General features: G+C 43.7%; 1 protein-coding gene across 1 annotated transcript in view; it reads left to right on the forward strand.

Moving 5' to 3' along the window:
* Nucleotides 1–15937, forward strand: part of SKAP2 (src kinase associated phosphoprotein 2) — a 330712-nt gene that overhangs the window by 228146 nt on the left and 86629 nt on the right. Inside the window, exons 5-6 of the mRNA XM_073581374.1 lie at nt 2598–2672; nt 3917–4000. Of these exons, the coding sequence (XP_073437475.1) occupies nt 2598–2672; nt 3917–4000 (159 nt within the window). The remainder of the gene's footprint in view (nt 1–2597; nt 2673–3916; nt 4001–15937) is intronic.

The raw sequence follows: 15937 nt of genomic DNA on the forward strand, positions 1-15937 counted from the left end.
ACAAATTTTCATAAAATAATATGCGGACTCCATATACAGAGCTCCTAAATGCTATAAGAGCAGAATTCCCCATCAAGTGACCCCTCTGGGAATTTATCTGCGAGTTTAGTGATGATTTTGACTGGTGTTTTCCAGAAAAAAGCAGCAATGGATCTTGCTTACTAAAAATTGCAAATCTGCTATTGTAGTGCCCAGTACATTGTGCCCAGCTCTTGCTTCTAGAGACGCGCAACCTGTAAATTAAGTGGGCTCTCATTGCTACAGAAATACTTTCATTATTTTGTGCTTCATACTTTGTCATTGGCTTATGTCTTTTGATAGTGGATTTAATTATTTAAGGTTGCTGCAGGTTTTGCAGGTTTTGCCTGATATCTATGATTCTTTGTACCTCGTGACATAAACTTCACCATTTATTTATTGAGTGTATTATATGATAGATATGACTTTGGTGATGTTCTATGATAGAGGTTTCTATAGATTGAATTGATAGCCGTGATATATTGGTAGAATATTTTCTACAAAAAATAAAGATACGTTCCTATTCATTTGGCACAGTTATACTTCCACCCTTACATTAGTATGGTTTATAATTCCTCCTTCTGGGCATTCTGTTAATTTTTTACTATTTTTTCATGTTTGATTTTAATACTTTGTATAATAAAATGGGATTTTAGTATTATTCTCTGGATCTCTTCTTCGGCTAAATTAATATAAGTCCGAATTTGTTTGTTGAATAAAATGACCGTGGTCAGAATTGAAAAAATTGGCCTGATCACGAAGGTGAAAACAGGCTTTGGTGCGAAAGGGTTAAAGTTATGGGACAGTATTCTTCAAATCTTAAGGCCCCTTCACACGTAGCGACGCACCAGCGATAACGATAATGCTCCGACCTGGCAAAGATCGCTGGTACGTCGTTACATGATCGCTAGATAGCTTTCAAACAGTCCAATCTCATCAACGATGCAAGTCAGATCAGCGATCTGCATAACGACCTCGTTGGTTGTTGAGTACCTTTCACACAACTTAATTGTAACCGATTCAGACCTGTATCGCTGAGCTCTGCGTCGGTAACGACGTCGCTTGTCGTTTTTAAGCTTCAAACACAGCGAATGAGTGCTGCCAGTGGGACGCCAATGATGGAAAAATGGACCTGCTCATTCTAGCTCGATCAGCGATAGCCAGCGGGGGGTCCGGTCGCCGCTACATTTCACACTTAATGAGATTGCTAGCGATATCGCTGTTGCGTCACAATATCGGTGACGCTCGAGCGATACCGCTAGCGATCTCGCTATGTGTGAAACTCCCTTTAGTTTTAAATTTGAGAGTGAATGGAAAGTTAGGCCACAACCTCCAAAATGTCTGGTAGTGCCTTTGAGTCTGCCATGATCTCCTCCATAAATATATTTTTTTATTAATATACAGTAAGTATATATTACGAGGCAGAGAGGATAATCATATACGAGGGTCATTACGTGTCCCCCTGGATGTACATAGAAACATACTGAATCTGCTGGAGAGCGTTGTAATTACAGCCACACCTGTGGTTACAATGCAAAGTAAAACTGAGTGTGGACTTGGTCAAGCTATTTCACCAAGGCAGATTTAGGAAAACCTGACATGGAGTTTTATATTTGGAGAGATCTGTAGGTAGGTAGTGGGATGGATCTCTCCCTCCAGTCTGGGTCTTGGAAGAGGCGCATGCCCACGATTCCCATTCAAAGTTTCAAGTAAGGGTTGGGCTTGTCAGGATCGATTTACAAGCAACAGAGCAGGAGGCTCTGTATATTCCCGTCTGTGCAAAATTGAACACGGGCCAGAGCCAGAGAAAGTAAAGCCATTACTGCACCTGTGACTTATACGGTGGTTCAGTCGCCAATGGCAGCGGACTGATACAGGCGTTCCGGCTGAGAACTGGGGGATAAAGTTCGGATTTAATTTGTAAGTTGGCAAATAAAGACATTTAAGTTACCTTATTACCGCACGGACGTATGTATATATATTTATACATGAGTGTGTATGTATATAATATTTATTCTGCAGATTGAAAAGTGCGCAGAAAAAAATCAAACAACGCCATGTGCTTTTGATTTCTTCACCAATTTTTTAGAAAAGTAGTTAAATGCTCAGTTAGAAGTTCCCCAATATGATTCCATTACCAGATATAACTGATTTTAAATGAAGTGTTGGCACATGGTTCATTCTCAGGTTATTCTGTATCGAAACTGAAAACTTTTAATTGTGTATTATTATAGACACAGCAATAGTGTAAAATTGGTTTTACAAAATCTAAGGTAAATGGCAAATAAACATTTTCTGGAGCAGATGTCTGAGATTCCTCATAGCTCGACGTACTGTAATCTTTGTACGGGGCTGGATATGATCTGTTATTATAAAAAACAGCTGTATGATTAGGAAACCAGCTCCAAGATTATGTCCTGCACTTCATTCATTGTGAGGACAGCATGCTGGCAACCATAGCCCACCTGCTCTGGAAATTGCTTTAGTATATGTAAGAATGGTCTACGTGCTGTTCATGGTATGATATATATTAATTCTGACAAGGAAATTACATTGCAAAACCACTTTTAATTTTCTAGGAAATGTGTATCCACCAGTTGCTGCTCAGGATCTTCATGTTACAAAAGGAGGGTATCTTGAGAAGCGAAGGAAAGGTATGCCATATTGCTGTGATAAAATATCAAAGCCAGATGTACTTATTTTATACAATGTTTTGTGCTCAAATGTTCTCTTAACCCCTTCATGAGTAAGATAGTTTAGAGGGTGTTTGCAAGATTATAAAATATGGCAGCTCTAGAAACCACTGTACCCCTGACCACTTGTATTTAATGTTGAAGAATAGCTCCATGGAAGTGAATGCCATTACCAATATCTCACCCAATTTGTGGATAGGTGTGGCACTGTTTTTAGGAAGAAAGCAGCCATGTTTTCTAATCCTGTACAAGCCCATTAATAAAGCATTACTCATAATCACCAGAAAAACACATTCTTTATCATACAGCAGTCAAGTCCTTTGGGCTTTATAAAGAGATTACCGGTATATGGGGATGTCTACTTTCCGTGCAGAGCATGCAGTAATATGTAGTGGACCACCACTGAAAGACAGCGGACAAAGAAGTATACAGCAGTACTGTGTAGATTTAGACACATATGGATCCAGGGAGCCAACTTGTAGTACACCAATCCCTCCACCTTCCCAACCCAAAAAGTAAAAGAAGGTGGACTTACCGAAAATTCTGGGCATATGTTTTTTATTCACCCATGGATGCGTTTTTTATATTGTTGGCTAAATATTTATTGAGTCAAAATGTTTTGTCTAGGTGTGAAGGAAGAACATTCCTAATTTTAGAAACTTCTATTACTTTTCTTCACAGAACTGAACCACACTGGATTATCCAGAACATTTAGATGAGTCCTTACTTACTTTTTGATCTTTATGAAGACCTTTCTCTGGATTTTTTAATTTAATATGATTGATTACCTTTGACAATCGCTTCTGCTTTACTGATTCTGGAACAGTTTTTCTTTGTCTTCTATGCCCTTCCATTCCAACGTTATGCCCCCTGGTTAAAAAAAAGTGCAAATTTTCCTTTCAATCAACTGGGCGTTTACCACAGACCTTCTTTGGCATACGTCTAGTTGGTTGAAAGGAAAATTTCCACCTTTATTACTGGGGGGGGCACAGTCATTGTGATAAAAGTTACAACTTGTCAAGGGTTTTTATTTCATGTTGAGATATTCTTGTATTAGCATTGTTTCACATGAAATTGGCATTTTTAACTATATTTGGGCAAAGGTAAGGGTAGACTCATCAAGGCCTTTGATGTAGGTTCCAAACTCGATGTGAGCAAGAGTCTGACAACCTGTTTTAACACTGAATTGTTTTTCTCCATGTTAGATCACAGCTTTTTTGCATCAGAATGGCAAAAGCGCTGGTGTGTACGGAGTAACAACATCTTCTACTACTATGGGAGTGATAAAGGTATATAGTTTAATATTACTTTTTTATTTATATAAGAAGGTATATTTAAACCCTAAATGAGCCTTTTAATTTTTATATTAAGAATAAATGTAGCAATTTATTTTAAAAAGTTGCAGATGTTCTTGTGGCTCACATAAATGGTGTGATAGGTCGTTTCACACATTTTCTTAATTGATTAAAGTATTGTAGTATTTACAAGAAGGATGAGTTCATGAGGTTCATCAGGTTAGTGGAATGATGTGGAATCATATGTTTGGTACCACGCGACCCACTGTGAGTTCACCGCAGTTCAAATTCACCGCAGTGAAATTTTCCCTGTGAAGTGAGGTGAACTTGCCTCTGCACCTTGAGATTTTTTGCATGGTGCAGAGGTCACCACAGTTCATTTGCTGACTGGGAACACAGCTTCAGTAACCAGCAGTAACCTCGATGATGTCACCGCTAGTCACTGACGCTGCGCTCACAGCAGCTCCTACACCGGTGGTTTTCAGCCTGGACTGTCACAGGCAGAAAGCTATTTATCCCCCCAGACATTACAGAAGATGAGGGCTTCAGTGGAATTAGGCGTTATATGAGTATAACAGTTCTTGTCATTTTTAAATAAAAATTGAAAACTGTGTTTGTTTTATTTCAAATAAAATACTTTATTCTGGCAGTGTCTTTATTTACCATACAACTATAGGATTAGTAATGGATAGGTGTCTTATAGATGCCACGCCATTACTAATCTGTGGGCTTGATGTCACCTGACAGTAGAAAGGTGATATCAACCCAACAAATATGAACCCCACTTGCAGCCGCTACAGGGCAAGTGGGGAGATCTGGGTAAAGCACCAGCATTTTCTGGGTGGCTGCGGGCTTCTATTTTTAGGTTGGGGGGGCCAATATCTATGGCATCTTATTCAGAATTCTAGCACCCAGCTGTCTGCTTTAACAAGGCTGGTTGTCAAAAATGGGTGGGACCCCATGCAGTTTTTTTAAATAATTAAAAAATACGGCATGGGGACCCCTCTGTTCTTGATTACCAGCCTTGTTGAATCTGTCTGCTGAGGGTTGCAGCCCCTAGCTGTAAATTTAGCCTGGCTGGTTATCAAAAATATAGGGGAACCAACGCCGTTTTTTTAAAATTATTTATAGCACAGGAGCTGGCTGATGAATGCTTCCATCAGCTGCGCCTGCTCTTACTGTTAGTAGCGGCAGCAGGTGTCGGTTCATGGGTGCAGTAGTCACATCAGCTGACACCAGTGAGCGGAGGTAAACTTTATACCTCCAATCATAGCTGCGGGCTCACACTGTCATTTGACAGCATGGGAACCGCAGCTGTCTGACTTCTGCACCGTGAGAAAAATGTCTTACGGTGCAGAGGTGAGTTCACCGCAGTTCACCGGGAGAATTTCACTGCAGTTAATTTGAACTGCGGTGAACGCGCATCTGCACCGTGAGACTCCATGAATGACGGATGGGTCAAAAATACAAGGGAACCCGTGCCGTTTTTTTAAAATTATTTATTTACAGCACAAAAGTCGGCTGATGAATACTATCAACCTCTGCTGCTCTTGCTGTTATTAGCGTCAGCAGGCATCAGCTGATGTGAGAAGTAGGCCCATCATCTGACACCAGTGACCAGAGGTAAGCTTTATACCTCCGATTACAGATACGTGCTCAAGCTGTCTTTACCGCCGATCAGAAGCATTGTTTGAAATGCTGTCATACTCATGAATGAATGAAAAGTTCGGGATCAGGTACCAGAACAGTAACCGGACCCGAACCTGAACTTTTTGCAACTGTTTGGCTGAACCCACTGGTCCGAACATTGAGGTGATAACCAATCACTAGTGCTCACCAAAGACTCATCAGAAGACTTATTTGTTAACCTATATTTGATTAAATGAGACTAAATAATAAAAACAAAACAAAAAATAATGTATTCATACACTTGATTACAGTATGTTTACTGAAAAAGTCACAGAGTTAGCCACAAACAGGCAAACACCAGACTCAGAACTAATCATACATCTGATAGACTTATTAGCCACTCTAATGGTGGTCACTCCAATGTTGGCGATGTACAGGGAAAAATCGTATCTAAAAATAGTAAAAGTTGTATGTTATCCTCCTAGCAGATCTGCTCTTATTTGTAATTCTAGTGGTTATCAGTCGTTAGGCTGGTTTCACATTAGCGCTTTTTAAGCGCACGCACGGCCGGGGGTAGCTCCGCCCCCAAGCCGGCTCTCTGCCCGGCGTGCCCGCCCCTTGCTTGTAGCGCCGCCTCCTAGCGGACAGCGGCGCCTGCGATCGGCGCACCCTATCTTTAGCATAGGGTGCGCAGATCGTGCGCAGGCCGTGTGCTAGTTGCGCTTTGACCTGCGCTGCGCACTTTTGACGGTGCGCCGTGCGCACCAAAATCGAACTTTTCGGATTTTGGCGCGCACGGCGCACCGTCAAAAATGCGCAGCGCAGGTCAAAGCGCAACTAGCGCACGGCCTGCGCACGATCTGCGCACCCTATGCTAAAGATAGGGTGCGCTGATCGCAGGAGCCGCTGTCCGCTAGGAGGCGGCGCTACAAGCAAGGGGCGGGCACGCCGGGCAGAGAGCCGGCTCGGGGGCGGAGCTACTCCCGGCCATGCGTGCGCTTAAAAAGCGCTAATGTGAAACCAGCCTAAAGCAGACAATTTGTCCTAAACCTAATTGACTTTCCAATAGCCCACTATATACCCCTCATAGGAAACTTATCTGCTCACAAACATATTCCCATATTGTCACTCATTTTATTGCATGTGTCACTAATCACTAACTATAATTGCACATAGCCCTAATTTTCATGTTAGTACTGCACTTGTTCCCTGACAGATCGTCTCAAAGCCTTAATAACTTCTTATAGCATGAGTTAATCAGAGCAAAAAATATCCCTCTATTACACCTTACTCATTATTAAACATTGAGTCTGCCTCAAAAATACTGATAGTTTAGACCCACTGTCCTCTTGGGTCACATACATATCTTCCGCTAGATGTGCAGTCCCGCCCCATCTACCTAGCTATGATTGCTAACATCTACAGTATGATATGACTGCTCGGTATATAACATTTCCTTATACAGGACGCTACATTTGCATCCTGTATAGTTAATGGTGGCGACAAAACATCGGACATTTAAAGATGTAGCCACTCCCCATCAGTGACATCACACCCAAACATGGACACGATAAGTTCTGCCTGGACCAACTATATCACACAGTCAGGTCCACACCTCTGTGACGTCACAGAGGATTCGGTCACAACTTCTAATGAAAACAGTAATCTCACGGTAGGCGTGCACCATGCAGTTTCTAAACAGACGTATATCACTCAATAGAGGAGCAGTATCAATGTAAATCCACAGAGCAAATCGAACATTTAGGCTATGTGCCCACGTAGCGTTTTTGATGCAGAATATTCCTGAGCGGAAACGCACACCCTCTTCCCGGGAAAACGCATGCGTTTTATGAAGCGCTTTTGTAAGTGTTTTTGACGCTTTTGGTAAGCGTTTTCGCATGCATTTTCCTATGCGTTTTTGCAATACAATTGAATGTATGCGGAAACTTAAAATTAATGAACATGCTGCGTTTTTTTCCACTTAGCGTTTCCGCAGTGGAAAAAAACGCACCATTAGCACAACATGTGTGTTTTCCATTATAATTACATTGGATGCTTTTCTTAAGCATTTCCGCAGCAGAAATGCTTGTCTAAAAGCGCTGCAGAAATGCTTAAAAAACGCAACGTGGGTACACAGCCTCTAAGTGCCAGCTATCAAGGAACCAGAGTGGTGCACAAATAGAACACTGCAAGTGATAGGCACAATGGTCCATCGTTTATAATGTCCAGAATAAAACAAGACAGAGATATAATGTAAGTATACGTTGTATGAAAAAGAACAAAAGGGATGGAACGGTGAGTGCCATCCCTTTTGTTCTTTTTCATACAACGTAGCCATGCATGTTTTTCTTTGGATTGAGCACCTGTTCTGTGGGTAGCTGGCATGCAGCCCAGGCGTGTGAGTTTGTACCGCACTATAGTGCACATCAAGGTGGCGGCAGTGGTGTCAAATTTTCTTCTCTTTTCTTGGACATTTAATGTAAGTATACACCATGCAATTTCTGAACATGAGAACATACTTATCTTGAGATCATTGGTTTCACCCTACTCTGTAGGTATAAAAACTAAAATAATTCTTGTGCTACCTGTATTTTTCTGGTGGGTTGCAATGTGAGGGCCATTAGTACATTAGATATACAGCAGGTAAAATAAGTATTGAACACGTCATCAATATTATTTTCTAAGCAAATATATTTCTAAGGCTGGAATCACCGTAGCGTATGGCATCCGACGCGATATGCTAATGACCCTCAGCTCCAACTCTGCTGCTGTTAGCGGGAGCCAAATGTCAGTGCTGTGTGCTCTCGCATGAGAGACTCTCAGCACAGGTGCAGTGGAGATGGACAAAGTAATTTATCCATCTGCTCCATTGCCTGACTCGGCGTATATCGAACTGCACTCGGGTGACATCCAAGTGCAGTCCGATGTTTCACACTCACCCGTAGACTTGTATGGGTGTGTGGGAGCCGAGTCTCGCTGCCGATCGCATCATACTGTGACTGTTCTCTTGTGCCGAATTGACATGAGAAAACAATCGCTGAGCTGTTCTGTCCCTTTGTATAACATTGGGCCGAGTGCTGTCTGATAATACATAGGATAGCACTCGGCCGTGTTATACGCTTGTGTGACCCAGGCGTAAGGGTGCTATTGACATTAAGTTCTCACCAGATGTCAGTAACAACCCATCCAATCCACACAGGCAAAGAAATCAACCCATAGATGTCCATAAATTAAGTTATATGTAATAATAAGAATTGACACAGGGAAAAGTTTTGAACACGCTTACTGAAATCTATTTAATACTTTGTACAAAAGCTTTTGTTGGTGATGACAGCTTCATGATGCCCCCTGTATGGAGAAACTAGTCACATTCGTTGCTCGGGTGACATTTTCAAAAATTTCTATTGGATTCAGGTGAGGTGATAGGCTCGGTCATTCAAGCAGCTTTATTTTCCTTCTCTGAAATAAATTGAGAGTTTCCTTGACTGTTTGTTTGGGATAATTGTCATAGTGAAATGTGCACCCTTGTGTCATCTTCATCATCCTGGTAGATGGCAGTAGATTTTTATAAAGAATGTCTAGGTACATTTGTCCATTTATTGTTACTTCAATCATATGAAGTTTGCCACTGCCATAAGCTTGGAAAACAGCCTCACACCAAGATGTTCTCACCTAAAAAATTCACTATTGCTCTGGCGTTTTGGGGGTGATATGCAGTGCTTTTTGGCCTTCAAACATGGTGTGTATTATGCCATCCAAAGAGTCCAATTTAGGTCTTATCTGACCAGACTGTATTCTCCCAGTTTTTCACAGGCTTGTCTAAATGTTGTTGAGCAAATTTTAAATATGCCTGAACATGCTTTTTCATGAGCAATGGAGTCGTACTGGCCATGGAGGTGAGTGCACTACAGGTGGTCCTTAGCTTTTGGACAATTCTTTTGATAATTCTTTTCACTCCTCTGTCTGAAATCTTGCGGGGAGCACCAGGTCGTGACCAGTTTATGGTGAAATGATGATCTTTCCACTTCCGGATTATGGCCCCAACAGGGCTTACTGGAACCTTCAGTAGTTTAAAAATTATTCTGTAACCAATAGTATCAGTATGTTTTGCAACAATAAGGTTGCAAAAGTCTTGAGACAGCTCACTAGTTTTACTCATCCTGAGATGTATCTTGTGTGGTACCTCGGTAGTGAGACATATTTTTATAGGCCTTCAGTTGAACCAGCTGATATTATTTTTCACTAAGTTGCAAGATTGCTTTCTAATCACTGATATACTTGAGCTGATGTCATGATGTTTCATGACTTTTTGCACCTCTCTTTCTTCATGTGTTCAATACTTTTTCTCTGTGCCATATCTCATTATTACACGTAACCTAATATATGGACATCTATGGTTTTATTTCTTTTCCCGTGTGGATTGGATGGATTGTTACCAACATCTGGTGAGAATTTCATGCCAATAGCATCTTTAGGAATATATTTACATAGAAAATTTGTTACATGTTCAACACATATTACACGTGCTGCATATCAATGCATCATAGTAAAGGATTATTTATTTGATTCCCCCGGATGGTGCAGATGATTGGCCGTGGTTGTCTCTTATAATTTACCTCCAGTATCATAAATATTTTTTAATTTATTTATTTTTCCTTTGTATCATTGTACACAGATTTTTTGCAAAAATGTGCCTGATAAATAAATATGACAAGATGCTTATTATTACACTGTGTTCCAAATTATTATGCAAAAAATATTTCCTCATATTTTCTCTAAATTACCTATGTGAATTGCAGTCATTGTTATTTTCCAGTCATCTAATATTCTAGTATAATTGCAATGTTTTTGAACAAACTGCCTATGAAAACAGTATATTTTTAAAAATAATAAACACTCAAAATGCATGTTCCAAATTATTATGCACAGCAGAGTTTTCAACCTTTTTATTTTTATTTTGAACAAAAAAATGGGCAATTGTGAAATTATAAGCATTATCAGCTTATTACAAAATGACATCAAACAGTTTTCAAGTCAAAACTTTATTCTCGGTGATGTTACATTTGCCCATAGGACCCCTTGTTCGAAAGAAGCTTCTGAACTTTCTCGTCCATTGAATTTGTCAGTTTTTGGATGGTTTGTGCTTCAATTGTTTTGCATGTGGACAGAATACCCTCCCAGAGCTGTTGCTTAGATGTGAACTGCCTCCCGCCATCATAGACACTCCTTTTGATGATTCTCCAGAGGTTCTCAATGGGGTTGAGGTCAGGGGAAGATGGTGGCCACACCATAAGTTTGTCCTCTTTTATGCCCATAGCAGCCAGAGATGCAGATGTGTTATTTGCAGCATGAGACGGTGCATTATCATGCATGAAAATGATCTTGCTGCGGAAAGCACGGTTCTTCCTCTTGAACCATGGCAGGAAGTGCTGTTTTAGAAACTCCACATAGATTATGGAGTTCATCTTTACCCCTTCAGGGATCCTAAAGGGGCCGACAATCTCTCTCCCCATGATTCCAGCCCAAAACATTACTCCACCTCCTCCTTGTTGGCGCCTTAGCCGTGTTTTCATGGGGTGTCCATCAACCAGCCATCCTCCACTCCATCCATCTGGACCATCGAGCGTTGCACGGCACTCATCGGTGAACAAAACAGTTTGTAAGTCAGTCTTCATGTATCGTTTGGCCTACTGGAGCCGTTTCTGCTTGTGATCAGTGGATAGAGGTGGTCGACAGGATGGCTTACGCACAGCTGCAAACCTCTGAAGGACCCTGCATCTTGTTGTTTGGGGGACGTTGGAGCCACCAGCAGCTTCAAAAACTTGTCTGCTGCTATGACAAGGCATTTTTGCAGCTGCTCTTTTAACCTGATGCATTTGCCTGTTGGAAAGTGTCCTCAATTTTTCCTTATCAGCACGCACACGTGTGTGCTGGGAATCAGCTACATACTTCTTGATTGTGCGATGATCACGATGAAGTGTCTTGGCAATGTTGATTGTAGTCATGCCTTGACCTAAATACTCCACAATTTGTTGCTTCTCAGCAGCCGACACATCCTTTTTCTTTCCCATTTTGGCAAAAAATGTAGGCTGCTTAATAATGTGGAACAGCCTTCTTAAGTAGTCTTGCCTTTATTTGGACACACCTGCCAAACTAATTTGCACAGGTGTCTGCAATTGTTTTCAGTGATATAAAGAGCCCTGACACACATCACCATCAAAGGCAAGCCTGGACGCCTGCCCCAAAGGGGCTACATGGAGGGCGCACATGACTAAGGAGGGATGCTAGGCCTGAGGGTTAGTGAAGGGTTAAGGTGTAGTGCTTTTGTGTTTGTGGGGAAGGTGTGGGTTGGAGCTATGGGGCTTATGGTGCAATGTGAGTTGGCAGGGAGTGGTCAGTTGTGGGATGGATATATAGGGCAGAACTGTGGAGGGATGGTCATTCCTTACCTTGCAGATGTCCGGAATCGTCAGCCCCTCACATCTGGGACTTCAGCTTGAATCTTTGGATCCAGAAGATGGAATACCTCGTGGCACAGAGGAAGAGGATAATGTAGCAGCGCGGCCAGCAATGGATGAAGAAACAGCTGCAGCGATGGTCCGGTGATGGTGATGGCGGAGAAGATAGGACCCCTCTGCCTCCGAAGCGGCAGCGGCGATCACGGCCTCCTGAGCACCTCAGCCCGGAGTTAAGTTTGCAGCGGAGGATGAGCCCCATTAGCAGACCTGTTGCAGAAGACATCGCGGGGCCGGAGCCAGAAGTCGAGAAGCAGTCAGCAAGACAGCGGGGCGGTGAGTGACGTGGCCGGCCTCCCCTCCATTTCGGATCGCGGCACACAGTGGTGACGCGCACGTCGCGGCCACGCTACCCGGCGTGGTCACCTGACCCGGCGCGGGCATCGGCATCGGTGGACGGCGGTGACGTGACGCGGCAAGGAGCCCGGTGGCGAGGTGGTGTGTGACGTCACCGGCCTCATTTCCTTTCTCGCGGTGCTGGGGGGAAGCGGGCGGTGGCACGGTCATGTGGCCACCCTTTGGCTGCCAAGGGCCACAGGTCATGTGGTCCGGCGTCACGTTCCCCCGGCGTTGGGTGCCAGATTCAGGAGGTGTTGCCTGCGGCTGGAGCGCCAACCTCCCCCCCCCTGTTTGAGGCTCCGAGCCGGTGACTTTTTGCCATGCGTTCCCGGATGGACAGATGGTCTGGGCGCTGGCGCTGTTGCCCAGGAGGGCTGCAGTCGGCGTAGATCCATGGAGAAGATCGCAGTTGCGGTGCTCGACGCGGAGGACACGTGACGGCTGTTCCGTGGGGTTCCGCGGAGTCAGCCTAGTAAGTAAGGCTCACTTAAACCTTTATTAATATCTAGATTATATTGGTTGGGAAGGGTGTTGCTACGTATGGTTTCGCACTAGGGTAGTCGTTGGTTTGTTACGGGGTTTCGGAACGATACACGGCTGGTCCATGTAGCCAGCGTTCGATTCTGTGAGGGAATGGTTGCTTTTGGTCCAGGAGGCCGTTTTGTGCACTTCATGAGTGTTGGGTGGTTTTAATTTTATGCTAGTTTGTTTTCATGATAGTGGGTATATCTATAGTAAGTAAGGCTCACTAAGGCACACTTAAACCTTTATTATGTCTAGATTATATTCGTTGGAAGGGTGTTGCTACGTATGGTTTCGCACTAGGGTGGTAGTTGGTTTGTCACGGGGGTTCGGAAATATGCACGGCTGGTCCATGTGGCCAGCGTTCGAATCTGCGAGGGAATGGTTGCTTTGTGGTCCAGGAGGCCGTTTTGTGCACTTCATGAGTGTTGGGTGGTTTTTATTTTCATGCTAGTTTGTTATCATGATAGTGGGTATATCTATAGTAAGTAAGGCTCACTAAGGCACACTTAAACCTTTTTTAATGTCTTTATTATATTAGTTGGGAAGGGTGTTGCTACGTATGGTTTTGGGTGCACTAGGGTGGTAGTGTTTTTGTCTGGGGGTTCGGAAAGATGCGCGGCTGGTCCATAGGGACAGCGTTCGAATCTGTGAGGGAATGGTTGCTTTGTGGTCCAGGAGGCTGTTTTGTGCACTTCAGGAGTGTTGGGAGGTATTTTTTAATTTCATGCTAGTTTGCTTTTATGATAGTGGGTATATCTATAGGTGACGACATCATTTTATTTTGGTTGGTATAATTGTGCTTGCATTCTCTGGGTGTTTGTGTATGACTGGTAGTGATTCCATGGCGGTTTGTGAGTAATTCAGGTGGTGATACGGATATTGGCAGAGCGGTGGTGGATAGCCATATCCATGCCGGTTTTATGGTTTATTGTTATAGGCATGGGGTCTTTTGGCTGGAGGATTATCGCCGCGCCTAGTATTTGATAAGGGTTTGATGGTAGGTCACTGATGTGGTGAGCTGTTTTATCGCCACGCCTAGTATTTGATAAGGGTTTGATGGTAGTTCACTGATGTGGTGAGCAGTTTTATCGCCGCGCCTAGTATTTGATAAGGGTTTGATGGTAGTTCGCTGATGTGGTGAGCAGTTTTATCGCCGCGCCTAGTATTTGATAAGGGTTTGATGGTAGTTCACTGATGTGGTGAGCAGTTTTATTGCCGCGCCTAGTATTTGATAAGGGTTGGATGGTAGTTCACTGATGTGGTGAGCAGTTTTATCGCCGCGCCTAGTATTTGATAAGGGTTGGATGGCAGTTCACTGACGTGGTGAGCAGTTTGGGGAGTGCATCGGGCGGCTTAATCTTTCACGTTACAGTGGGGTGTGTGCTATTGCTGGTCAGAGGTGAGGGGGTAGGAGGTCGAGTTTTCATTACGGTGTTTTTTATTTATATGCCTCGGTCCGGGTTCGTTTCTCCAATAGGGGCTTTGAGTGTACTATGGGTTTTCATGTTCACTAGGGGCATTATGGTTTGTTGCGGTAGACGTTCAGGAGAGGTCGAGATGCTTGGGACGGCAGATCTTTTGGGAACCTGCCTTTCTGGCAGCAATGGATGACATTTCCCCTGGGGGGCTTGGAGTTGACCTTTTACCGGATTTGTTTTCCTGGTTAATTTCTGGGGGTACGTAGATATGGCGTGGAGCTGGGGTTTTATGGTTGGTCAATGTCTGGTTGTTGAGGTCCGTGGTTTGGTTTCTGTGTGGTAGTCGGGGATTATCTGGTATTAGGGATGGTGCAGTGCTTATTTTCTGGTCATGGTCCAACCTGGGACTACTATCTGGTATTAGGGAAGGTGGTGTGCTTATTTTCTGTTCATGGTACCCTTGACTACTTAGGGTTTCTTCATGCTCAGGGCGTAGTTGCGGTTATCATGTGTTTGGATAAGTCAACGCGTTTGATTCACCTGGGGCCCTATGTCTAAGTCAGGTTAGGTTAACGAGTACATCGAGTCAGGTCGGGGGTCGTTATTTGGTTCCCGTGTACATCGCGCTGCTGTTTTGGGGGTTGAGTTTGGTTATTGAATACGTGGGTCTACGATCCACTGGGGGCTTTTGCATGATCTGCAGTCATATGGCGTTCTTACGGTAATTTGCTGGTCGTGGCTGCCCAGGGGCAGTTTTAACAACTTTTGCACGTAAGGACTTGTGGGTTCTCACTGCGGTTCTTTAGGGTTGCCGATTGTGCTTTTGGCAGACTGTATCGGGTGGTATTTGTTACAGCCGTTGATGGCAGCTACGTAGGAGTTTATTATACAGAGTGGATAGTTTTTCGTTACGATGGGCTAGGAGGTTTATTGTGGGTGCAGCTGGTCCTGCTTTGCCTTCTGGGTATACAGAAGGAGTCAGAGTCTTTTCTTTTTGGGTGACCCCGGACGGGGGGCTTGGGAGAAGTGTTGCGCAAGGATGATGCAACATTTGAGTTGGGTAACCCAGCGTGTGCTTTACTGGTCTCGGGGGTCCTGGTTGGTTAACGGTTTGTTTATCCAGCGGATGTTGTTCCATTTGTCGGGAATTCTGTATAGTGCGTGAGGCAGGACATGTTGTTTCGATGGCCGTGTGAATGGTCTCCCGCGTGGGTGTAGCCCGTCCGGCAATACATGGCTATGTCATTCATTCCGTTATGCGCACTTGTCAGGACCGGCTGGTATTATGGGGACACGGTTGTGGTGCTGCGCTGCTGCGGGGGAGGTGTACTTTAGGTAGTGGGTGAGCAGGTTGCAACTATAACATTACTTTCATTAATGTCGGGCTGGTGGTACGCCGTGGCAGGGGAAGCTAGTGCGATGTGCATTGACTTTTAATGATTCTAAGGACCTGGTAATCGTCTGGGGCTGTGCTCCATTTGGGGGTGCTTTTTGCGGTGCTTTAA

This window comes from Dendrobates tinctorius, unplaced genomic scaffold (assembly GCF_039654945.1).
Source record: "Dendrobates tinctorius isolate UK_male_01 unplaced genomic scaffold, ASM3965494v1 ptg000070l, whole genome shotgun sequence".
Classification (NCBI taxonomy): Eukaryota; Metazoa; Chordata; class Amphibia; order Anura; family Dendrobatidae; genus Dendrobates; species Dendrobates tinctorius.